This window comes from Tachyglossus aculeatus, chromosome 11 (assembly GCF_015852505.1).
Source record: "Tachyglossus aculeatus isolate mTacAcu1 chromosome 11, mTacAcu1.pri, whole genome shotgun sequence".
Lineage (NCBI taxonomy): Eukaryota > Metazoa > Chordata > Mammalia > Monotremata > Tachyglossidae > Tachyglossus > Tachyglossus aculeatus.
The window spans coordinates 46439032-46464786 of record NC_052076.1 but is presented as its reverse complement, the minus strand read 5'-3'; the positions used below and the strand labels follow the sequence as shown (position 1 = coordinate 46464786).

Here is a 25755-nt window from a genome sequence, read left to right as displayed (position 1 = left end):
TTGGAAACAATTTTATCCACTTGCTCATAATTGATACTGTCATTAACATAACCTGTGTTGACCCATCCTAGAGAAAAAGACGAAAACTTACTTTTTTCAAATAAAGCTAGTTTGGAGTGCAACGCTTGACAATTTCTCACTATGGTTTACTAGTCTGAACAGAGACTCGAACAATCAATGAGTGCTTCCTGTGTGCAAAGCACTGTACTAAGTGCTTGCGACAATACAACAGAGTTGGTAAGACATAATTCTTGCCCACAAGAAGCTTACAGTCTATAGGGGGAGGCAGACATTAAAATAAACTACTGATATGGGAAATGGGAGACAATAAGGATATGTATAAAAGTGCTGTGGGGCTGAAGGTGGGGTGAATATTAAGAGCTTAACGAAACAGACCTCTACTCCCAAAATAAGTGTTAAACAGAAATCTGCTCTTGCATCTGGTTCACATGTAGGCACTTTGTTTTCACATCTATAAACTATAAGAAACACAATTTCTTAGATGATGCCCTCTCTATGAGGAGAAATTTAATTTAGGAAATATAGCCAACATGGGGAAAAAACAAAATATGAAGACTAGGGTCTTTCCCCAAACTGGTTAGAAGCGGTAACTGTGCTTACATGCTATTCGTTAGAGCTGTAATTGCAGTATTTTCTACTGCAAGGTAAGGTATATAAAATAATTTTATGCAACTGCTAATTTCTACGTTTTTAAAATATGCAGTTTAAACACTAAAACGTTTCAGTCAATGTTATCGGATAGACCAGTGCCAATCCTTTCCTCTTCTGGATCAGGGTACCCTCTTATTGAAGTTTATTGATTTAAAAAAATTACATTCATGAATGTGTTGCAGAGTTATTGTGTCTAGTGTGGCAGGGCCTGTGACAAATTCAATTTTTAGTCTTAGAAGAAAAAAAAAAACTTAGTAAACGCTAGAAGAACTTTCACAGACTTGAATATAAAGACACAAGCTACCACACTGCACAACTAGCGACATCTGCACAACTCTGTCACAGTACAAGTTTTCACAATGTGTTTTGACTGGGACATTGTTAGGGAACGACGTACAGTTCTTCTGCCAAGGTGAGCCCATCTGGATATAGTGCGATGCCGGGTTGTTAGAAACGGTTTGTGCAAGTACACAAGTGTGCAGGCACACTTCGCATCAGACAAGGCTGAATGTGAGTTTTTCCCAAGTAAGGCGCTTTGTGAGACGGGGCCATCTTCTCCACGTCACAGGAAAACTGGGGGTATTACTAATAATTTCCCCTGAGGTTCACAAAGTTTGCTCTAACAGAAAAGACTACTTTCCGATTCAGTGAGATTTTCAGCACGCATCCACAGGTTTTGTGTACTTCGAGGCTAAAGAATGCAAACGGTAATTTCTCGGTTGCCTTTGCATGACCAATGTGCATGTTCGAAGCAAGCAAAAAGACAATTTAGAACAAGAAGAAATACAGTTTCCACAAACAGGGTTTCTTCCTTTCTACTAGAGGGAAAATTCTAGTGTTTTTCAATAGATTCTACAACAACTCACCCTCAAGACAAATTACTTAAATTTACTTTTATGTTGAGTTTTTACTCAGGGGTACACACTTGGCTGATATATTCCAAAGAAGGACTAATATGAAATATTATGAATAATAATATTCATAAATAATATGAAATAATATGAAAATGGGTGCTCTATATGCAGCATATGATAGAGGAAAGAGTGGGCAGGGAGGCTAGCTTGCTCAATCCGCAAGGACTCCGGTAATCACGGCTGAACCAGCTGCCCAAACAGAATAGTGACCAAAGTCGAGATTCAATCAATACCTCAAATCGGAGAGACCACCAAAAGAAACCAAGACTGAAGGTTACAAAATGAGATTTAAAAATCGCTGAGGACTAAGGCGGAGAACGCAAAGCTTGACTAATTCCAAAAGCCACTCTGTGAACGCGGATGCTCTTGTACCCAAGGCTTTTGCTGAGGGGAAGGGGTGGGAAAAGGTTTAATAGCTAAAATAATCCCAAATCAGGATATTTTAGCCCCTCTCTACCCTAAAATTAGTTAAGTAGGGATATAAAGTTTTTATTTTGTTAATACGTTTTGTTTCGTTCTCCGTCTCCCCCTTCTAGACTGTGAACCCACTGTTGGGTAGAGACTGTCTCTATATGTCGCCAACTTGTACTTCCCAAGCGCTTAGTACAGTGCTCTGCACACAGTAAGCGCTCAATAAATACGATTGATTGATTGATTGATAAAGTCAACCACGTGAAAATCACGAGCAAATCAGCCTCTACACACTTTGGGACATGTAGGTTTGTTTTTTTTCCCCCTCCTTTCCTCCCTTGCCATTCATCTGTCAGGTTTTAAAGCAGGCCTCGTTTAGAAGGTTTTTAAAAGCACGATGCTTTGATTACGGCCTGGCTGTCTAACACAAGATGACAGCAATAAATTTGCTGTGAAATTAGGGGTAAGGCACATTTTGGCCACAATTTTTACACCTAAAAAAAGGTCTGTTCATTTGGAGGGTTAAGGATATTAGTTCATATAACTACAATTTGAATTCAAACTTCAAACAATTTGATTTTTCATAATAAATTCCTCAGTTGGAAGCAGAGAAAATATTCATTCTAATGCTTAGGAATAAACCATTTCTGATCCGTAATTTTTCCCACTGGGCTTTTTCCCCATCATGGGCTTCATTCATGAATTTATTAAATCATTCTTGAACTTCCTAATATGTTTGGCCTGCACATTTTTCTGTATTAATGGATTCTACTTTCAACCACATAATTCCCACTTTTCCCCATAAAACCACATTTTCCCACTGGGATTTTTCCCATCATGGGCTTCATTCATGAATTTATTAAATCATTCTTGAACTTCCTAATATGTTTGGCCTGCACATTTTTCTGTATTAATGGATTCTACTTTTAACCACATAATTCAGCTGAATTTAAAAATAAGGGCTCTTTAAACTACCACCTATTATTTACTCTATCTAATCTCAACTCACTGCAAGAACATTTTTTCAGGCAGCAAAATGAATACTTTATTCTGACAACACCCCCATTTCCTCCATGCTTTTGATGGATTACTAAAACTAGTGCCATGATTATTTGATTTTATAAAAATAGATCAGGATTGAACTTTCCAAAGTTTGCTTTAGAACTACTTTTCACCAAACCAAGATAATTACTGTTGTTACTACTATTTTTAAAACAATTCCAGGGCCTGTCTTAAAAGGTCCATCCCCCAGACACCTGTAAGTCAACTGGGCCACAACGTGTTCTTTTGACTCCATGTTTTGGCGAGAACACAGTGAGTGGCCAAATTAGGGAACAGTTTTGCCACAATGTACATTTGTTTAGTAACTGTACTACCTCACAGTCCCTAAGAGAAATGATTATATTTCAATGTGACAGCATGTAAATGACCCGAAAAGGTAAACAGTGTACTATATTGTATGGACTGAAGCAGTTCAACCATAGTGATGAAGTGTAGTGGAAGTTATTATGAAGATAATTTTTTTAAACTCAGATTTGTTACTCCAGGTATTTTGGGGGGTGAGGAGGAGGGAGGATAAACCTCCATTGGTTCTTATCTACTTAGTACACACAGACTCGCCTCTATACACACTAATATGTACAAAATGAGTGTTGATAAATCATAAATCATTACCTTTCATGAAGAATCTGCAGGTGGGCCGTGGCCTCACCTTCCTATCACTGGGATCCTTCACTTCTCCCTCCTCCAGATCGTCATCCTGAAAGAGTGCAAAATACGATTAAAGAAAGCCCCCTGACTTTCACAATCATGCGCACAAAAAAAAAGTTTTTAAAAAAAGCTTAAAGACTGACTGAATGTGCATTAACTTTCCATTAATAACCCCGGATAAGGAAGAAGTATGTGGCACTACAACTAATTTAAACACTTTGGGAGTTGGAGGGATTTGACATTTCACCGCTGAAGTATGATGACTTGAAAATGACACACACAAAAAGGGATTCAAAGCTTTAGAAAAAGACACTGATTTATAAATGGCCAATCTGCCTACTCTTCCGGGCCAAGTAAGAATTTAGGTCAGATAAGATAAAAGAAATATAAATTTCATTCACTCAAGGAGGGGAGAAGGCTGGTAAAAAGAAAATGTGGGCTGGAAAACTTTTAGTACTTCGGTTGAAAGGCTGGGCTGCCCTTTGAGAATAGCCACCATCTGCACTTTCTCACCCAGTAATGATTTATGCTAGGAAATAGCATAGAGCAATTATTTTTACCAGCTGGGGGAAAAAGGGCCCGGAAAAGACATTTGTGAGCTGATAAAAGTTTTGTACTGTTCTGAAAGATTGATAGGGCAAATCAGTTTGGAGAGTATCCTTACCAAATAACAATGGCAAGATACAGGATACTGGGAACAATCTTTCCTGATAATTTATTAAAACTAGTTTGATCTTCACAGGAAACTTCAAGTTCACAGTGTGTAAGGCCTTTCTTCAGGCTCCCTACTCTGCTCTTGGTTTCATTATCCCTCAAAGAAAAAAAAAAAGTTTTCTTAACAGGATCGTTTACATCAAAATCTTGCTGCACCTGCTCTACATCAGTGATCCTCATGAAGGAAGTAAGCGGGTGTGGATGAATCGTGTGTGAGAATTCTTTATCCATTTCTTTTAGAAGGAAACATACAACACAAGCCAACCGGTTATGAAATTATAAAAGATGAAATTAAAAGCAGGTCCTCTGCTCGTTCAAAAGAAACCTCTTCGGAAAAGTCTGCCGTCCAGAAAAATAAGCGGGTTTAGCAGTTCAAATCTTGGATCTTGGACAACAGTTGCCAGAAATTAGGTGTCTCGTATTATGCCCCAGGTCACAAAAAAAGTCATACGTTGCAAAGAAGAAGTCGGACTAAAGAGCAACTTTCATATGTCACTTTCATCTTCTCTTCCGCTTTACAATCAGCTTAATTTCAGGTAAGAATATCTCTTTAACTCAAAGTCCTCTCCATCCAAACTGCCTCCTGCCAGTACAAGCACTTGTTATATCCTGTCTACTGCCATCAGCCTCCTTGTTGAGCTCCCTGTCTCCGGCCTCTCGCCTCTCCGGGCCATACTTCATTCTGCTGTCCGGAACATTTTCTACAACACTGTCCTGCACGTGTCTCCCCTCTCTTCAAAAACCTCCAAAAGTTGGTCACCCCTCTCCATAGCGCAGAAACTCCTGAATACTGATTTTAAGGCAATCAGCTCTCTCCCCACTCTTTACCCACCTTCATCTCCCAAATCCTAACCCACACTCTTCCGTCCACTAAAGTCAACCTCTTATGCCTTGTTCCGTGACCTGTTGCTCACATCCTTCCTCCAGCTTGAAACTCGCTCACTGGTTGTTGTTTTTTACAGAATTGGTTAAACACATACTATGTGTCAAGCACTGTTCTAAGCCCTGGGGTAGACACACATTTATCAGGTTGGACACAGTCCCTGTCCCGTGTGGGGCTTGGAATCACACAGGCCTGGGAGTCGGGAGGACCTAGGTTCTCATTCCGGCTCCGCCACTTTTCTGCTGTTTGACCTCGGGCTAGTCACTTGACTTCTCTGTGCCTCATTTACAAAATGGGGATAAAGACTGGGAGCCCCATATGCGACAGGGACTGTGTCCAACCTGATCAGCTTGAATTGACCCCAGTGCTTAGAACAGTGCTTGACACATAGTAAGGGCTTAACAAATACCATTATTATTGTTAATACTGGCAGACCACGCTCTCCCCATCTTCAAAGTCCTATTAAAATCACACCTCCTGAAGGCCCTCCCTGATTTCCCTCTCATCTCCCCACCATAGCTCCCCGCTCCCGAATCACCGATCGCTTGAGTCCTTGCTCCCTAAACCTTCCCTCACCTCCCCCCTTCCACCCAAAACAGCACTTGCATAAACTCTTGTTGCTTCCCCTTGCCTATTACTTATTTTAGTGTGGATCTTTCAAGGCAGGGATCTTGTCTATTAATTCCATTATGCTCTCTCAAGCGTTTAACACAATTCTCTGCACAGAGTAAGTGCTCAATAAAAATTACTAATGGGTTGACTTGGCAATTCTAATTTCTCTATTCTTTCAAAGCGTAACTGATTAAGGTCACAGCCTAATACTACTTAGAACAGTGCTCATCGCTTAGAATGGTGCTTTGCACATAGTAAGTGCTTAATAAATGCCATTATTATTATTATTATTACAATAAGGCTTATAATACATTCAATTTAAATAAAGATAGAAAAAGGACCTAACTAAGCAGGTTGCACAGTCAAAACCAGAACCTTTTGCTCAAAACTATAGTCAAAATATATGTAAATAGTTCCTACCAAAAAGTGCTATTAGAGGTCTCTGGTAGGTTCCCAGCAATTCAAAGTGGAATGATCAGGGCCTTTTATTTCTTTTCCTCCTCTTTTCGCCTGCCATTCTATCCCTTTCTCTATCACTGCTGCTAAGCAAGGGGTTGGCATTACGTAAAAGGACATATCGTCAAGACTGTACTCACTGAAGTATATATTCTAATACAAAAATTATGGAGTCTCACACCAAGTCTTATAAAAGTAATTTTGAGTCGCCTTTCTACTTGTTAGCAGCTCAGGTAAAACCAAAGCAAGCAGAATGGGAAAAGAAAACGAAGTGAGAGTAGCTGAAATAAATTTGGGGATTTCAGTTATCCACAAAAAGGATCAATTCACCTGCCATTTTGCAAAAAATCTAAAGGGGGAGAGGGGAGAAGTAGAATGATTATTACTCTGAAAGGCTGTTAGAAAAAGCCCTGCTTGGCCCACAGATCGATCCAAGCCAATCTGTGGAGTTTTTGAGAAAAGAAACTAACTCAGGCAGGTTTTCTGAAGTAATTCACATCCCAGGTTGTTGTCATGAAGAAAACAATGCCTTCACAAGAATCAGAGAAAGGCCTATTTTATTGTAGACTCAAACTTTGGGATCTGAAATTATTTTGAAAATAACTAGCTAACTTCTCTCTCAGGCTTCCACTCGCAATTTACCTATGAGAAGCTAAAATACTGTTTCATTTAATGGTAATAGTCGAGCTAAGAAACAACGTGTAAATTGAACTTCGGTTATAACAGCAACTAATTTTATATTATCCTGATCTCATTAACAGCAGAATGATTTCTCCAAGTTTTATTACTGTAGCACACTGGATGACAAACCCCAAACCCACCATCTGGGTCAGATAGGTAGGATTCAGGTTAGATTCTTTGGTGGGAGTGATTACACATTACCCCCCCCAGAAGTATTTATTGAACGCCTACCACATGCAGGGCTCGATGCCACTATCTCAATAATAAATTCCCCAACTGCCACCCACCTAGCATGCAATGGAAATTTAACCCCTCCTGGCCTAAGTCTCAACTGTGAATTTCACAGGCCAAAACAGGATAGGATCCCTAGGCCGAGAATGAGCCCCGCTCCTTTTAAGTGGCTAAAAAAGGGATGCTCAAGAGGACCAATGAACACCGTGCCACTCTGGGAACCGAAAGGGTTGCTGCTAATGAGTCCCGTGGTTGTCATGCACAGGTAACCCAAAAATGTCACGTTAACACAGAACTAACCTCCTAGCAAAACGGCTAACAGGTAGATTTGTCTTTCAGTTTGAAGATGATGTTGCTGTGAGACTTCTCTCCCACACTTTCTCTCCCCTCAAAACTATCCCCCGACCACACACAGAGACCACCCATCTTTAGACTGCCCCCTCACTCCGCAAATCCTATTTATGCCGCATTTGGACCCCCTACCCACTTAGAGGCACAAATCCACATCCTCATCATCACCCTTCCCGCTTACCACCTCTCCTGTTCACTTTCCTTTCTGCTCACCTTGAACCACCAATCCCCAAACCTGGATTTCATCAACTCCCTCCATTTTAGCGCTTATGCCACAAAGCTGACTCTGGGCATTTCAGTTATTCAATCAGTCAGCTTCCTCCTGAAACCCCTGGTGCCCCAACCTCTCTCCTCTCACACCTGATGACCTTGCCAACTACTCTACCGGCAAAAATTAAAACTATGAGGCAGAAACTTCCCAAATGCTCCTACTCAACCCCTTAACTCTCTCTCAAGATCCCTCCCTCGCCCGCCATTTTTAAAACTCTACCTCCTGCACCATTTTTTATGGTATTTGTTAAGCACAGGGGGATATTCAAGCTAATCAGATTGGACACAGCCCATGTCCCACATGGGGCTCACAGTCTTAACTCTCATTTTACAGGTGAAGTAACTGAGGCCCAGAAAAGTGAAGTGACTTGATCATGGACACTCAGCAGAAATGTCGGAGCCGGGATCAGAACCCATATCCTCTGTCACCCAAGCCTATGCTCTAGCCACTAGGCCATGCTGCACCTGTATATTTCTCTCCTAGAAACACTTGTACCCACTCTTCTCTTTCTCACTGCCGTCTTCAACTGCTTAACGTCAGATGAATCCTTCCCCTCTGGTTTCAAACACGCCCACATCTTCCCTTACCTTAAAAAATAGAAAAAAAGAGCTTCTTGGATCCCACTACAGTTCCCAGTTACTGTCCAGTATCCCACCACTACCCATTCCTGCCCAAACCCTTCGAACAAGTTGCCTTCACTTCCTCTGCTCTCTGGGGATGGGGAAAGGGCTGCAGATACCTATCTGCATGGTCCCTTCTGAAGGAATCAAACCATCAGTGTGAAACTCTGGTTTTCTCAAGTCAACCCAAGATGCAACACTTTCCAGGCCTCTCTGGGCAGCTAGCTGCCGCTCCGTCTACTCCTTCTTGGATGTCCTCCCGTCACCTCAAGCTTAACATGTCCAAAACAGAACTCACCTTCCCACCCAAACCCCGTAACTTTCCCATCACTGTAGACGGCCCCACCAACCTTCCTGTCTCACAAAGGATATAACCTTGGCATTATCTTTGACTCCTTTCTCTCATTCAACGCACATACTCAATCCATCGCTAAATCCGATCGGTCCCACCTTCACAACATCGCTAAAATCCACCCTTTCCTCTTCAACTAAATTGCTACCACGTTAATACAATCACTCATCCTATCCCGCCTGGATTACTTCATCAGCCTCCTAGCTGACCTCCCATCCTCCTGCCTCTCCCCAGTCCACACTTCACTCTGCTTCCCGGATCACTTTTCTACAAAAACATTCAGGACATGTCACCCCGACGCCCCTCAAAAAACTCCAGGGGTTGTCCATCCACTTCCACATCAAACAAAAACTCCTCACCACTGGCTTTAAAGCTCACAACCACTTTGGCCCTCCCGATCTCACCTGGCTATTCTCCTACAAGCCAGCCCACACAATTTTCTCCTCTAATGCTAACCTTCTCACTGTGCCTCAATCTCGCGCCAACCCCTGGCTCACGCTCTGCCTCTCGCCTGGAATGCCCTCCCTCCTCAAATCCAACAATTACTCCCTCCATTCAAAGTCTTATTGAGAGCACCCCTCCTCCAAGAGGCCTTCCCTGACTAAACACCCTAACTTGCTCCCTTTGTTCTTCCCCTGTCCCAGCCCCACAACGCTTATGTACATAACTATAATTTATTTATGGTAATGTCTATCTTCCCTCCTCTAGATTCTAAGCTTGTTGTGGGCAGGGAATGTGTCTGTATTGTACTCTCCCAAGCGCTTAGGGCAGTGCTCTGCACGCAATAAGCACGCTAATACAACTGAATGAATAAATGAAAGAAAGCTACTTCACTCGCCCAGTCCCACCCCCACTTTTGCGGAGCACAGCTTATTTACCATATATACCACACTGCTCACTACACAATGAATGGGTCAAGTACTCTTTGATATTCTAGAATATCTTAAAAAAAAAGGCAAAAAAGCCATAATTTCATAAAAGTCACCCCCACTTACATTTCAGCATTACATGATGCACACTAGAGTATTTGCCATAGCATTTTTTCTTTACACCTGTACCTACACAAGAACAATAATCTTAAAATTACTTTGATTCCTCTTCAAGCAAGGCACATTACTAATAATAAAGACAAAGAAAAATGGTGAAATTTCTCTCTAGAGCCAAGGACCTAGAAAGCAACCCTTCATCTCTTTCTAGCATGGTCAGACCTTCACAATAATGCTTGTTCTTCCCATCCTTCAAAATCAAGCTCACAATTCACCTTGAAAATGTAATCTTGCTAAACCAAGCTCACGTCACTCGTCACTTTAATCACTAGAAAAATTCCCCCTAGTCTTCACCCTTTGGATATTCCTAGTCACTTGTCTAATTAGGTTATGCATATTTTTATGTTTCCATCACTTTTCACTATTTTACTTCTATTAGATTTTAAGCTATGTCTTCTACAGTAATAACCCCACCAATCATAGGATTTGGACTCTTGTAAATTGTTGGAAATGGCAAGTAATTATCGCCACGGGACACAACCAAAGAATGCCCAACCGAGAACTAATTATGTGGAACTAAAGAAAACACCCATGTGGGTCAGGGACTCTTTCTGATCTAACTGTATTGTATCTACCAAGTTCTTCCTACAGTGCTTGGGATTGGTATGGGCTTAACAAAGATACCACAAATGATGAGACATTCTAGTTCTTCCTTTGTGTCTCCCTTCAGTATTCAGTACAGTGCACACTAAATAAATCTTGCTGACTGAAGATAGGAAGAATACCCTGGGTGGGAGAATTATAGACTGACAATGGTTTAAATGTGGTCCTGGTTGAAGGGGTGGGGGGTGGGTGTCTTCCAGTCAAGGGTATTCAGTTCTGCCGAGAGATAACAAAACCTGAAATTCCACATTTCTGCTTGTCTCCAGCATCCACTTAAACTTGTCACAAGTCCAGTGGAGGAAAAGCAAGGAAGAGTTTACCCTCTCAACCAAGCCAATTAGCCAGAGGAAGAAAGATGGACCGAGGACCAGAAGGAAAATCAGACTGTTTGGATACTTCTTCAGCTAAGGGATGCTAAAAAACTCTGTTGGAAATGTTGCCGGCTGGGCTGATAGACCTGTACTTTGTTGCAAAGCTATCAGTTACTTACATCAATCTCCCCATCATCTATTTCTCCATCGTCTTCCTCTTTTTTTCTCTCCTTTAGAGATTCCTGGTGCTCCTTTGGCTCCTCGTTTTTACAACTGGATTTCTCCTCTTCTTCAGGAGCGCCTTCGCCTTTCTCCTCCTCGTCTTCTCCACCAGCTTTCTCGGCTTCATCCTCCTGAACTCCAGCAGCTGGCTCCTCGGGAACCTCCTCATCATAATCCAGTTCATGCTCATCCAGCTCCCTTGTGACCGAGGAGGCCTCGTCTCGAAGGTCGTTTGTCCTCTCTTCTTCCTCCTCCTCCTCGTGACACGGGGAGCTCTTCAACCTGCTCTGTTCGTTATTGTCAGAGTCCTGAGACTTGGTTTCACTTAAATGGTCCTCCTCGTCTGAGTGATTTTCCTCTTCGCCTTGACTTAGCGCCCTGGCCGCGTCTTCCTCATCTTCCTCCAAATCTGTGCCCCTCCCGCCCTCTCCATCCAGTTCCCGATCCGACCCACTCTCTTTCAGAATGTCATCGTCCGAGAGCTCCTGCTGTTCCTCCTCAGGAGATCGGGGATCTCGTTCAGGGCTTTCAGGCACATCCATCAGTACCTGCTGGTCTACAATACAAACACAGATACATATACATATATTTACTCTCTGGAATACAGATAGAGGTATAATAATAATTTTGATGGTATTTGTTAAGCGCTTACTATGTGCCAGGCACAGCACTAAGCGGTGGGGTAGATATAAGCAAATCAGGTTGGACACAGTCCCTGTCCTACGAGGGACTCACAGTCTCCACCTCCATTTTACAGATGAGGTAACTGAGGCACAGAAGTGAAGTGATTTGCCCAAGGTCACACAGTAGACAAGTGGTAGAGCCAGGACTAGAACCCAAGACCTTCTGATTCCCAGATCTGTGCAAGCTCTATCCACTATGCCATGGTGCTTCCACTATACGTTGCCACCCCCCGCTCCTCTGCCGCTAATCTCCTCACTGGGCCTCATTCTCGCCTGTCCCACCATCGACCCCCGGCCCACGTCATCCCGCTGGCCCGGAATGCCCTCCCTCCGCACATCCGCCAAGCTAGCTCTCTTCCTCCCTTCAAAGCCCTACTGAGAGCTCACCTCCTCCAGGAGGCCTTCCCAGACTGAGCCCCCTCCTTCCTCTCCCCCTCCCCATCCCCTCCGCCTTACCTCCTTCCCCTCCCCACAGCACCTGTATATATGTCTGCACGTATTTATTACTCTATTTATTTATTTGTACATATTTATTCTATTTGGTTTATATGTTTTGTTGTCTGCCTCCCCCTTCTAGACTGTGAGCCCGCTGTTGGGTAGGGACCGTCTCTAGATGTTGCCAACTTGGACTTCCCAAGCGCTTAGTACAGTGCTCTGCACACAGTAAGCGCTCAATAAATATGACAATGAATGAACTTGTACTTCCTAAGCGCTTAGCACAGTGCTCTGCACACAGTAAGCACTCAATAAATACGACTGAATGAATGAATGTACCAATTGCTTCTGTACCAGTGAACTTGAGGGGAGGGGCAGTGGCGCTTCACTGCACGGGGCAGATGCAACAAGAGGGGAACCTGCTGTACTGTGGCAGTGGGACCCCCCCAATGCCTTGGTGGCCCTTTCCTGTCACCTTAAATCAAACCCATTTTTTTTTTTGGGGGGGGGGGGTGCCCACGGGGACATCCACAGTCAAGTCAAAGCAAGCTTCTTCCATCAACTCCTTCCAGATCTCCAGTTTGCCTCTCTCCATCTACCCGCAAGTGAGAAACCTGGGCTTAGTGTTTCTACAACTCTTATAGCCAGCTGATCTTGACCCAAACAAGAAGTGTACACAAATGGGACATTTTGAAATTACGAAGACATTTGAGAATTTATGTTATTCTCATAACATACAAATACGACGCAATGAAGATTATTCATCAGGCCCATAAATCAAAGGTACATCTGAAACGGGCCTACCCCCCTCACCGCGGGCCAATCGATCCATCGTATTTATTGAGCGCTTACCCTGTGCGGAGTGCTGGGGCAAGTGCTTGGGAGGGGGCAGCATGATGGACACCTTCCCAGACTAAGCCCCCTTTTTCCTCTCCTCCTCCCCATCCCCCCCGCCCTACCTCCTTCCCCTCCCCACATCACCTTAATATATGTTTGTTCAGAATTATTACTCTATTTCATTTGTACATATTTACTCTATTTTATTTTGTTAATATGTTTTGTTTTGTTGTCTGTCTCCCCCTTCTAGACCGTGAGCCCACTGTTGGGTAGGGACCATTTCTATATGTTGCCAGCTTGTACTTCCCAAGCGCTTAGTACAGTGCTCTGCACACAGTAAGCGCTCAATAAATATGACTGAATGAATGAATACAAAGCTTCCCCAGGAAAAGAATCCGCTGCTCTCCAGAAGTGGGTTTTTCTTAAATGCCATCGTTACAAAACTCGGTCCTATTAATTTAACAGATATCTAGTCAATTTATCGGGATTTATATTTTGTCAACAAAGCAAAAAAAAAAATCAATAAAATTCTCACTTCAGGGGATGAGTTAATACGAATGCGCTTTATGAAATAATAAGTAGGACGAAGCTAACGCTTCTGGCAACGTGTTGTGGGACTGGAATAGCTCCAGAACACTGAATCTGCCCTACGGGATCTGGGATGGAGTAACTCTAGAATACCGCTCAACCCCTTGGAATAGCTCAAGAAATGTCTTCTGGAACTCTAGAGCCAGATATATATTTGCACTTCACTGCAACAGGTGCCAGCAGAGACCATTTACGGGCGCTATGTTAACACCATCTAAAAATCAATAGGAATTAGAAAAAAAGAAGTGTACTTTCCCGGGGATGTGCTAAATTTAATGACTGGCCCGATAGGCTCGGCTACTATCCTAACTCTCATAAAGAGAGGCCTTAATTCAAGGTCGTCTGCTTAAAACATGCCCCCTTCAACTACTGCAAAACCACCCTATATTACCTAATTTCGACATTATTCTCTTACTCAGATCAAGAGTATTCCTTTCCCTCTCACACTCATCACAGTGCTGGAGCAAACAATTCATGTAACCCCGACTACACTATGATACAAACTCTCAATGAGCATATTCACAAATAGTGGAAAATTTGGAGGAAAAAAGAATACATAATAAGCAATATGCTTACTGCTGAACAGAATTCAAGGTTGCCAGAAACAATTCTAAAAAGCACTGATTTATTTTTTTTAACTATTTACACTATTACACAGCTGCTGAGATCCCTCATTTTGGAGTGGGAAGAATTCCCAACCTCTTGATCAATCAATCAATCAATCGTATTTATTGAGCGCTTACTGTGTGCAGAGCACTGGACTAAGCGCTTGGGAAGTACAAGTTGGCAACATATAGAGACAGTCCCTACTCAACAGTGGGCTCACAGTCTAAAAGGGGGAGACGGAGAACAAAACCAAACATACTAATAAAATAAACAGAATAGATATGTACAAGTAAAATAAATAGAGTAATAAATATGTACAAACATATATACATATATACAGGTGCTGTGGGGAAGGGAAGGAGGTAAGATGGGGGGGATGGAGAGGGGGATGGAGATGGCTTCCATACACAAATTTCAAAGGCCAGCAGGAGATCCGGGATTAGAACCCGGGATTTCTGACCCCCGGGGGGCCGTGCTCTTTCCACTAGGCAACGCTGCTCTCCCACATAACTTGCAGAATAAAATTTGTGTATGGAAGCAACAAGAGGTTGGGAATTCTTCCCACACTAAAACAAGGGATCTCAGCAGCCTGTGAGACACTAAATGGGATCTACAATACAATTACAGTACAGAGCAGACTTCAACTGATTGAGTTTTTTAAAAAGAGATGCTGGACTCGAAAATGTAGAGCCCCGCTACAGCTGTGTCCCAGGTTACGGCCAATCCGTGATTTATTTTTTTAATTTACCTAGGTGTATGGACCACCTAGGGACAGAGTCAATAATGTCTTACCACACAAGGGCCCGACTGTCTTGAAGTTCCAGCCAAGAGCTACAGGTAAGCAAATCCCTTCCTTCCCTCCCTCCAGCCTGGTTTGAGATGAAGCAGTTAACAATGACCAGATCTCGGGGGAAGCGGGATGAAGCTAACTGCCATGTGGCACTGTGCCGTGGGACTGGAATCGTCAAGATTTTCAAGGCACACAGAAGAGACACGGGGGAAGAGAACCAAAGGAGTTGCTAAATTTGGGAGGCAACTTCATTTAGAAATTGACGGGGTAGCTACTGAATTAACTGCATCTCATTCAGAGGAAAAGTAGTGTGGCCGAGTGGATAGACTACATATCTGGGAGGATTAGGTTCTAACCCTGCCTCTACCACTTGTCTTCTGAGGGACCTTGGGCAAGTTGCTTAACTTCTTTGGGCCTCAGTTACCTCACTTGTAAAAATGGCAGTTAAATCCTACTCCCTCTTACTTAGACTGTGCCCAACCTGATTAGCTCGTATCTAAGCCAGCGCTCTGAAGGGTGCTTGCCACATAGTAAACACTTAAATGCCATTAAAAAAACCCCCCAAAAATCCCAGTCCAACAAGGATCTCGCTGAACTACAACTATCCAATGCTTCACCGAATGATGCTGACACAGATGAAGTAGTAGTTAACGGTTTCTCCATCACCAGCAAAAATTTTAGGATTATGAAGTTGCCCATCTGATGGCTGATGAATTTAAAATCGAATTATAACTCCTCATTTAATGCGTGTTCAGCTTAGAAGTAGTAGCTAACGGTTTCTCCATCACCAGCAAAAATTTTAGGATTATGAAGTTGCTCATCTGATGGCTGATGAATTTATAATCGAATTACAACTCCTCATTTAATGTGTGTTCAGCTTAGAGATGTTAGGTTAAGAAAGACTGACCAACACTTTGGTGATGTTTCAAACTACAGACTAGAGCATGTAAAGACTTTGTATTGCTTTTTCCAAGGGTTCTAGAACTTATCCTAACTTGGAACATGTAAGTCTAAGGCGGTAGTATTCCACATTGTGGTGAACCTTCCAGAACTTCCTACTGATGACAATCTTCAATCAATCAATCATATTTATTGAGCGCTTACTGTGTGCAGAGCACTGTACTAAGCGGTTGGGAAGTACAAGTACTTCGTCATTTGCCATTCAAGCAATCCCTTTAGGTTTTCTGTTAAGACTATGTATTCACAATTTGCTACAGCATTAAAAATAAACAGTCAGCTGGAATAGAGGAACGAGTACCCAGCTGACAGGTGAGCAAAGAGAACTTATTTTTAAAATCCATCCTTAGGGGCTTAAAAGTAGGCCCACATTTTTGCCCAAATCTCCAAGGGTGGTGGGGAAGTTCAGAGACACCTAGTCATCATCATCATCATCAATCGTATTTATTGAGCGCTTACTGTGTGCAGAGCACTGTACTAAGCGCTTGGAAAGTACAGATTGGCAACATATAGAGACAGTCCCTACCCAACAGTGGGCTCACAGTCTAAAAGGGGGAGACAAAACCAAACATACTAACAAAATAAAATAAATGAGGTGAGAACAATCTCAGCTCTAGTACCATACACGCCCTTTCTCGTCTCTCCCACTCGCTACCCATATTCCTCCTTAAACTCCACACAAAACCAACAGGGAACGTGTCTACTTATGTGTCCCAAGCCCTTAGAAGCAGCCTGGCGTGGCGGATGGAATACGAGTCTGGGAGTCGGAAGGACCTAGGTTCTAATCCTGGCTTGTCGGTGTGACCTTGAGCAAGTCACTTCACTTCTCTGTGCCTCAGTTACCTGACCTGTAAAACGGGGATTGAGACTGTGAGCCCCACGTGGGACAGGGAATGTTGTCCAGCCCGATTTGCTTGTATCCACCCCGGCGCTTAATACAGTGCCTAGCACATAGTAAACATTTAAATACCATTATTATCTTGGTATTATTGTGCTCTGCACATAGTAAGTGCTCAATAAATATGACAGTATTTATAATAATACTGTTTATAATAATAATATAATAATATGAACGAACAGCTTCATTTCTCAGGCCTGGGCGAAATGAATTGTTTTCATAGGCAAACTGGTGCGGAAATGGAAACCCTGTCATTCTTCCCGGGAACCCAGGATCTGGAATTTCAGGACTCCCACTGCCTCTTGTCCTCGCAGTCAACTGGCGGGGGATGAGGCAACCTTTAGATATTTGATGACTTTGGGGGGAAAATGGAATACCACCTGTGATGACAAAGAGGGGGCAGGGATGCCTAGTGCCACCCTGAGAATCTCTGATAGCAGGTGTTATTCAATTACTGTCAGCTGAATATTTAGTATTCAATTTCTCGAGATAATGATGATGACATAATATTAAATTCAATCGCATTTACTGAGCGTTTACTGTGTGCAGAGCACTGTACTGAACGCTTGGAAAGTACAATTAAATAGAAGGGCTCTCTTCGGGTGGCTATTTGCCACAATAAAATTTTTTTTGCTACCACATAATCCACTGAAATAATCAGTGCTTTACTTAAGAAGAATCTTATGTCAACATTAACAGTATTTACTGAGTGCCCACTGTGAGTAGAGACTACCGGATTCTTGACAGAAGTAGAAAACCCAATTCCTTCTGCAAGATGTTTACCAGTGAACAGAGCCTACGATGAAACCTTATTTTAGTTCCATAAACATGTGGAAATGAATGAATCCTAGATTTAAAAAAGATTATCAGTAAATTTGTTTGGAATTTAGTTTTCGCTGAAGTCACAACTAAAGTATCATATAACTGATTGTCATTACAGAGTCCTCTCCTGTCAATCTGCTAATACACTGCAAACATATCTTACAACCAACATTTTCATTCTCCTTACAGTTCTATTGCGTACTTCAGTATCCTATTTCCAGATCTCACACGCAAAAAGCACGCCAATCATGGTAAATCATGACTATAATTTTGCTGCAAATTCACGATTATGGCAAAACCAGATTGATTATCATTTATGAGTAAATTTGGATGCGGAATGACGATGACTTCTAATCAGTTTGCCCTACCTGGGCATAGGAAAAGAAACAAGGCAAGTAAAGAGAGAAAGACAAATAAAACAGGAACAACATGAATTCCACTAGAACTCTGGTTTCATTTCTACGGAGGACGGGACGTCGACCGGATTTTAAAGCCTGCGACGTTAAGTGTAGCACGTAAAAAATGATTAGATGGCATGGGTAAGAGCTGAATACCTTTCCAGCTTCAATTTCCTGGCCCTGCTTCGGCTTTCTGATGGAGTAAACATCCAGATAAACAAAAAAACAGTTTCTGTATTTGCTAGGACTGAAGTAATTCTTACGACCTCACGCTGCTGCTGCAGAGCAGCGATGGTATTACTAATTGCAGCTGGTAGTATCTGCCTGAAAGCGGACTTACTCCTTGAACTACACTGCTCTAGAGTATCCTTCCTGATGTAATTACGAGGGAAGTTTAAAATCTGGGCCCACCGCCAACTGATTTGTTTTATAAATCCTAGCATTTAAAAATCAAGCACTGTTCTAAGCGCTGGGGAGGTTACAAGGTGATCGGGTTGTCCCCCGTGGGGCTCACAGCCATAATCCCCATTTTCCAGATGAGGTCACTGAGGCCCAGAGAAGTGAAGTGACTTGCCCAAAGTCACCCAGCTAAGTGGTGGAGCCGGGATTTGAACCCATGACCCCTGACTCCAAAGCCCGGGCTCTTTCCACTGAGCCATGGATGTGCCCAACTCAGGGGCCAATCTGTGCAACTTGGGGTCACCTGTATATATGTATATATGTTTGTACGTATTTATTACTCTCTTTATACATATGTATTCTATTTACTTTATTTAGTTAATATGTTTTGCTCTCTGTCTCTCCCTTCTAGACTGTAAGCCCACTGTTGGGTAGGGACCGTCTCTATATGTTGCCAACTTGCACTTCCCAAGCGCTTAGTACAGTGCTCTGCACACAGTAAGCACTCAATAAATACGCTTGAATGAATGAATGAGATTCATTTTAGATGTGCTGACCAGGACTAGAAGTGTCTCAAACCAGAGAGGACATCCCCAGATTCCTAAAACTTTTTCACCACCCAAACAAAGCATTATAAAAAAAATCAGTAAAAGGGGTTGTTGGTTCATTTTAGCCGATGGTGGGGTGGACAATAGTCATCAATAGAAAACTTTTAGCTGACGCCCATTTATTTCCACGGTAATTTTGCCTAACATTGCTGTTCTTTATTTATACATATTTATTCTATTTATTTTATTTAGTTAATATGTTTTGTTCTCTGACTCTCCCTTCTAGACTGTGAGCCCACTGTTGGGTAGGGACCGTCTCTCTATGTTGCCAACTTCTACTTTCCAAGCGCTTAGTACAGTGCTCTGCACACAGTAAGCATTCAATAAATACGCTTGAATGAATGAATGAATGAATGAGATTTATTTTAGATGTGCTGACTAGGACTAGAAGTGTCTCAAACCAGAGAGGACATCCCCAGATTCTTAAAACTTTTTCACCACCCAAACAAAGCATTATAAAAAAAATCAGTAAAAGGGGTTGTTGGTTCATTTTAGCCGATGGTGGGGTGGACAATAGTCATCAGTAGAAAACTCTTAGCTGACGCCCATTTATTTCCACGGTAATTTTGCCTAACATTGCTGTTCTTTATTTATACATATTTACTCTATTTATTTTATTTAGTTAATATGTTTTGTTCTCTGTCTCTCCCTTCTAGACTGTGAGCCCACTGTTGGGTAGGGACCGTCTCTCTATGTTGCCAACTTCTACTTTCCAAGCGCTTAGTACAGTGCTCTGCACACAGTAAGCATTCAATAAATACACTTGAATGAATGAATGAATGAGATTTATTTTAGATGTGCTGACTAGGACTAGAAGTGTCTCAAACCAGAGAGGACATCCCCAGATTCTTAAAACTTTTTCACCACCCAAACAAAGCATTATAAAAAAAATCAGTAAAAGGGGTTGTTGGTTCATTTTAGCCGATGGTGGGGTGGACAATAGTCATCAGTAGAAAACTCTTAGCTGATGCCCATTTATTTCCACGGTAATTTTGCCTAACATTGCTGTTCTTTATTTATACATATTTATTCTGTTTGTTTTATTTAGTTAGTATGTTTTGTTCTCTGTCTCTCCCTTCTAGACTGTGAGCCCACTGTTGGGTAGGGACCGTCTCTATATGTTGCCAACTTCTACTTCCAAAGCGCTTAGTACAGTGCTCTGCACACAGTAAGCACTCAATAAATACGATTCAATGAATGAATGAATGAGATTTATTTTAGATGTGCTGACTAGGACTAGAAGTGTCTCAAACCAGACAGGACATCCCCAGATTCTTAAAACTTTTTCACCACCCAAACAAAGCATTATAAAAAAAATCAGTAAAAGGGGTTGTTGGTTCATTTTAGCCGATGGTGGGGTGGACAATAGTCATCAGTAGAAAACTTTTAGCTGACGCCCATTTATTTCCACGGTAATTTTGCCTAACATTGCTGTTCTTTATTTATACATATTTATTCTATTTATTTTATTTAGTTAATATGTTTTGTTCTCTGTCTCTCCCTTCTAGACTGTGAGCCCACTGTTGGGTAGGGACCGGCTCTAGATGTTGCCAACTTCTACTTCCAAAGCGCTTAGTACAGTGCTCTGCACACGGTAAGCACTCAATAAATACGATTCAATGAATGAACGAATGAGATTTATTTTAGATGTGCTGACTAGGACTAGAAGTGTCTCAAACCAGACAGGACATCCCCAGATTCTTAAAACTTTTTCACCGCCCAAACAAAGCATTACAAAAAAAAAAAAAAATCAGTAAAAGGGGCTGTTGGTTCATTTTAGCCGATGGTGGGGTGGACAATAGTCATCAGTAGAAAACTCTTAGCTGACGCCCATTTATCATCATCATCAATCGCATTTATTGAGCGCTTACTATGTGCAGAGCACTGTACTAAGCGCTTGGGAAGTACATTTATTTCCACAGTAATTTTGCCTAACATTGCTGCTATTACCCTTTTGACTCTCCAAATCCAATTGGAAGTTCAGGTCCAATTCCCTGTGCATCTGTAGGGCATGACCTGGTTATGAAGACACTACATCATCATCAATCGTATTTATTGAGCGCTTACTGTGTGCAGAGCACTGTACTAGGCGCTTGGGAAGTACAAGTTGGCAACATATAGTACAAGTTGGCAACATATATACATGGATATATAGTTGTAGTCATTCAAAGATGACACCCCTGACGGTGAGAAACTACATCTTATGTCCTCTTAGAAGGAACACCACTGGCCATCAGGGCTTTCTTCATTCGAGCCCCTCACCTGCTGGGCCCCCAATACGTGGTGACCAACTAAGCTCTGGCAGTCCCACCTTTCTTATAATGCTCAAATCTAGAGATGTAATGAAGCAGTGAAGAGCAATAGCTCGACCGCATCATTCATTCATTCAATCGTATTTATTGAGCGCTTACTGTGTGCAGAGCACTGGACTAAGCCCTTGGGAAGTCCAAGTTGGCAACATCTAGAGACGGCCCCTACCCAACAGCGGGCTCACAGTCTAGAAGGGGGAGACAGAGAACAAAACAAAACATATTGACAGAATAAAATAAATAAAATAAATATGTACAAGTAAAATAAGTAAATAAATAGCATATTGTCTAGCCTGCAGTCATAGGGCACTCTGTGATTAGAAGCTTGGCCTTCGGATGCCCCACGCCGACAGCAGCAGCAGTCTTTGCCACGTCCCATTCTCACAGGATTATAAATGCATATATCTTTTTTCTAGCTCCAGGAAATTTAGGATCATGGCCTCCCCAACTGAGTCCCCCAGGGCTAGAAGCAGCCCTGCCAATATTTCTAGTAGAGCACACTTAATTAATAATAATCAATCAATCGTATTTATTGAGCGCTTACTGTGTGCAGAGCACTGTACTAAGTGCTTGGGAAGTACAAGTTGGCAACATCTAGAGACAGTCCCTACCCAACAGTGGACTCACAGTCTAGAAGGGGGAGACAGAGAACAAAACCAAACAGATTAACAAATAATAATGGCACTTGTTAAGCGCTTACTATGTGTCAAGCACTGTTCTAAACACTTTGGGGGGGGGGGGATACAAGGTAATCAGGTTGTCCCACATGGGGCTCACAGTCTTAATCCCCATTTTACAGTTGAGGTAACTGAGGCACAGAGATGTTAAGTGACTTGGGAAGCAGCATGGCTCAGTGGAAAGAGCATAGGCTTTGGAGTCAGAGGTCATGGGTTCCTATCCCAGTTCTGCCACTTGTCAGCTGTGTGACTCTGGGCAAGTCATTTCACTTCTCTGTGCCTCAGTTCCCTCATCTGTAAAATGGGGATTAAGACTGTGAGTCCCACATGGACAACCTGATCACCTTGTAACCTCCCCAGCACTTAGAACAGGGCTTTGCACATAGTAAGCGCTTAATAAATGCCTTATTATTATTATTATTATTTGCCCAAAGTCACACAGTTGAAAAGTGGCGGAGCCGGAACTAGAACCCATGACCTCTGACTCCCAAGCCTGGAGAAGCAGCATGGCTCAGTGGAAAGAGCCCGGGCTTTGGAGTCAGAGGTCATGGGTTCAAATCCCGGCTCCACCACGTATCAGCTGTGTGACTTTGGGCAAGTCACCTAACTTCTCTGCGCCTCAGTTACCTCATCTGTAAAATGGGGATGAAGACTGCGAGCCCCCCGTGGGACAACCTGATCACCTTGTTAACCGCCCCAGAGCTTAGAACAGTGCTTTGCACATAGTAAGCGCTTAATAAATGCTATCATTATTATCATTATTATTATTTCCACTGAGCCAGGGTGATGGGAGAATTGGACTCCTCAATAAACCAATCCTATCTACTGAGCACTTACCGTGTGCAGAGCACTATACTGAACATTTGGGGGACTCCAAAAGATTTGGTAATGTTCCCTGTCCACAAGGAGCTTGGTCTAACCAATCATATTTACTGAGCACTAGTGTGCAGAGCACCGTACTAAGCAATTGGGAGAGTATAATATAACACGCAAGAGAGTTGGTAGACATTTTCCCTGCCCACACTGAGCTTAGAGTCTAGAAGAGAAGAAGTATCTGGCATCATCCGGCCTGATGGACAGAGCATGGGCCGGGGATTCAGAAGGACCTGGGTTCTAATCCCGGCTCTGCTACTTATCTGCTGTGTGACTTTGGGCACGTCATTTCAGAGACATAATTATTATTATTATGTATTATTACATAATATATTATTATTAATATATTGTCATAAATATATTATTACGTAATTATTCTCGCATTATTACGAGAAGCAGCATGGCTCGGCAGAAAGAGCACGGGCTTTGGAGTCAGAGGTCATGGGTTCGAATCCCAGCTCTGCCAACTGTCAGCTGTGTGACTTTGGAGTCAGAGGTCATGGGTTCGAATCCCAGCTCTGCCAACTGTGTGACTTTGGGCAAGTCACTTAACTTCTCTGGGCCTCAGTTCCCTCATCTGTAAAATGGGGATTAGGACTGTCAGCCCCCTGTGGGACAACCTGATCACCTTGTAACCCCCCCCGCGCTTAGAATAGTGCTATGCACATAGTAAGCGCTTAATAAAAGCCATTATTATTATTATTATTACGTCACTGGGCCTCAGTTCCCTCATCTGTAAAACGGGAATTACGACTGGGGGCTCCATGTGGGGCAGGGACTGTTTCCAACCCGATTTGCTTGTATTTGCCCCAGGGCTTAATAGAGTGCCTGGCACATAGTAAGAGCTTAACAAAATACAATTATTAGTTTGACAATACACATCAAAGACGGAAGTCACGAAATCTCGACAATCATTACTACCCAATTAACGATGATTCGGACAGAAAAACCAATCAGTCGTATTTGTTGAGCACTTACTATGTGCAGGGCACTGTACTAAGCGCTTGGGAGATCACACATAATCCAACAGAATTAGCAGACACCTTCTCTTCCCAGAAAATGATGGAAAACTGGTGAGGCGAAGGCCTTGACAGATGCTGGATGGCCTGACGGCAATCTGCTAGAGAGGGAATTTCGGTCAATCCACCATCAGTCCGCGTCGGGCAAGTCCAGCATAATTTAGAAGGAACGGTTGCCCTCCGCATCCAAGTTAGTTTTCCCTGTTTGTCGCACTGGTCAGTAACACGAGTTGCGATCAGTATTGGGACCTCCAGCTCTCCCGGATTTTTTTTTTTAATGGCATTTATTAAGCATTTATTATTTATTGATTGATTGATTCATTCAATTGTATTAATACAATTGAGAAGCAGTGTGACTCAGTGGAAAGAGCCCGGGCTTTGGAGTCAGAGGTCAGGGGTTCGAATACCAGCTCCGCCACCTGTCTGCTGTGTGACTTTGAGCAAGTCACTTCACTTCTCTGGGCCTCAGTGACCTCATCTGGAAAATGGGGATTAAGACTGTGAGCCCCCCGTGGGACAACCTGATCACCCTGTAACCTCCCCAGCGCTTAGAACAGTGCTTTGCACATAGTAAGCGCTTAATAAATGCCATCATGATTACAACTGAGAAGCAGTGTGGCTCAGTGGAAAGAGCCCGGGCTTTGGAGTCAGAGGTCATGGGTTCAAATCCCAGCTCCGCCACTTGTCAACTCTGTGACTTTGGGCAAGTCACTTAACTTCTCTGGGCCTCAGTTCCCTCATCTGTAAAATGTGGATTAAGACTGTGAGCCCCACATGGGACAACCTGATCACCGTGTAACCTCCCCAGCGCTTAGAACAGTGCTTTGCACATAGTAAGCGCTTGATAAATGCTATCATTATTATTATTTATTAAGCATTTATTATTTATTTATTGATTGATTGATTCAATTGTATTAATACAATTGAGAAGCAGCGTGGCTCAGTGGAAAGAGCCCGGGCTTTGGAGTCAGAGGTCATTCATTCATTCACTCAATCGGATTTATTGAGCGCTTACTGTGTGCAGAGCACTGTACTAAGCGCTTGGGAAGTCCAAGTTGGCAACATATACAGTCCCTACCCAACAGTGGGCTCACCCCGGCTCCGCCAATTGTCAGCTGTGTGACTTTGGGCAAGTCACTTCACTTCTCTGGGCCTCAGTGACCTCATCTGGAAAATGGGGATTAAGACTGTGAGCCCCCCGTGGGACAACCTGATCACCTTGTAACCTCCCCAGCACTCAGAACAGTGCTTTGCACATAGTAAGCGCTTAATAAATGCCATTATTATTATTATTATTATTACAATTGAGAAGCAGTGTGGCTGAGTGGAAAGAGCCTGGGCTTTGGAGTCAGAGGTCATGGGTTCAAATCCCGGCTCCGCCACTTGTCAGCTGTGTGACTTTGGGCAAGTCACTTCACTTCTCTGGGCCTCAGTTCCCTCATCTGTAAAATGGGGATGAAGACTGTGAGCCCCAGGGGGGACAACCTGATTACCTTGTATCATCTACTCCAGTGCTTAGAACAGTGCTTGGCACATGGTAAGCGCTTAACAAATACCAATATTATTATTAATACCCTGATGTCTGGCCACTGCCTCATCATCTCTACAGCACATCCACTTTGGTCTACCTTTGCAACCTAGAGAAGCCGCGTGGCTCAGTGGAAAGAGCCCGGGCTTGGGAGTCAGAGGTTGTGGGTTCTAATCCCGGCTCCTCCACTTGTCAGCTGTGTGACTCTGAGCAAATCACTTAACATCTCTGTGCCTCAGTTCCCTCATCTGCAAAATGGGGATGAAGA

The 25755-nt window shown here is 42.8% G+C and overlaps 1 protein-coding gene across 4 annotated transcripts in view; it reads right to left on the bottom strand.

Annotated features, from left to right (window-relative positions):
- ZC3H18 (zinc finger CCCH-type containing 18) overlaps positions 1–25755 on the bottom strand; it is a 90088-nt gene that overhangs the window by 54561 nt on the left and 9772 nt on the right. For all 4 annotated transcript variants that reach the window (XM_038753701.1, XM_038753702.1, XM_038753703.1 and 1 more), the window contains exons 2-3: positions 11018–11616; positions 3672–3756 (exon numbers count right to left, since the gene is read on the bottom strand). In XM_038753701.1, the coding sequence (XP_038609629.1) occupies positions 3672–3756; positions 11018–11602 (670 nt within the window). In that variant the 5' untranslated portion in view covers positions 11603–11616. The remainder of the gene's footprint in view (positions 1–3671; positions 3757–11017; positions 11617–25755) is intronic.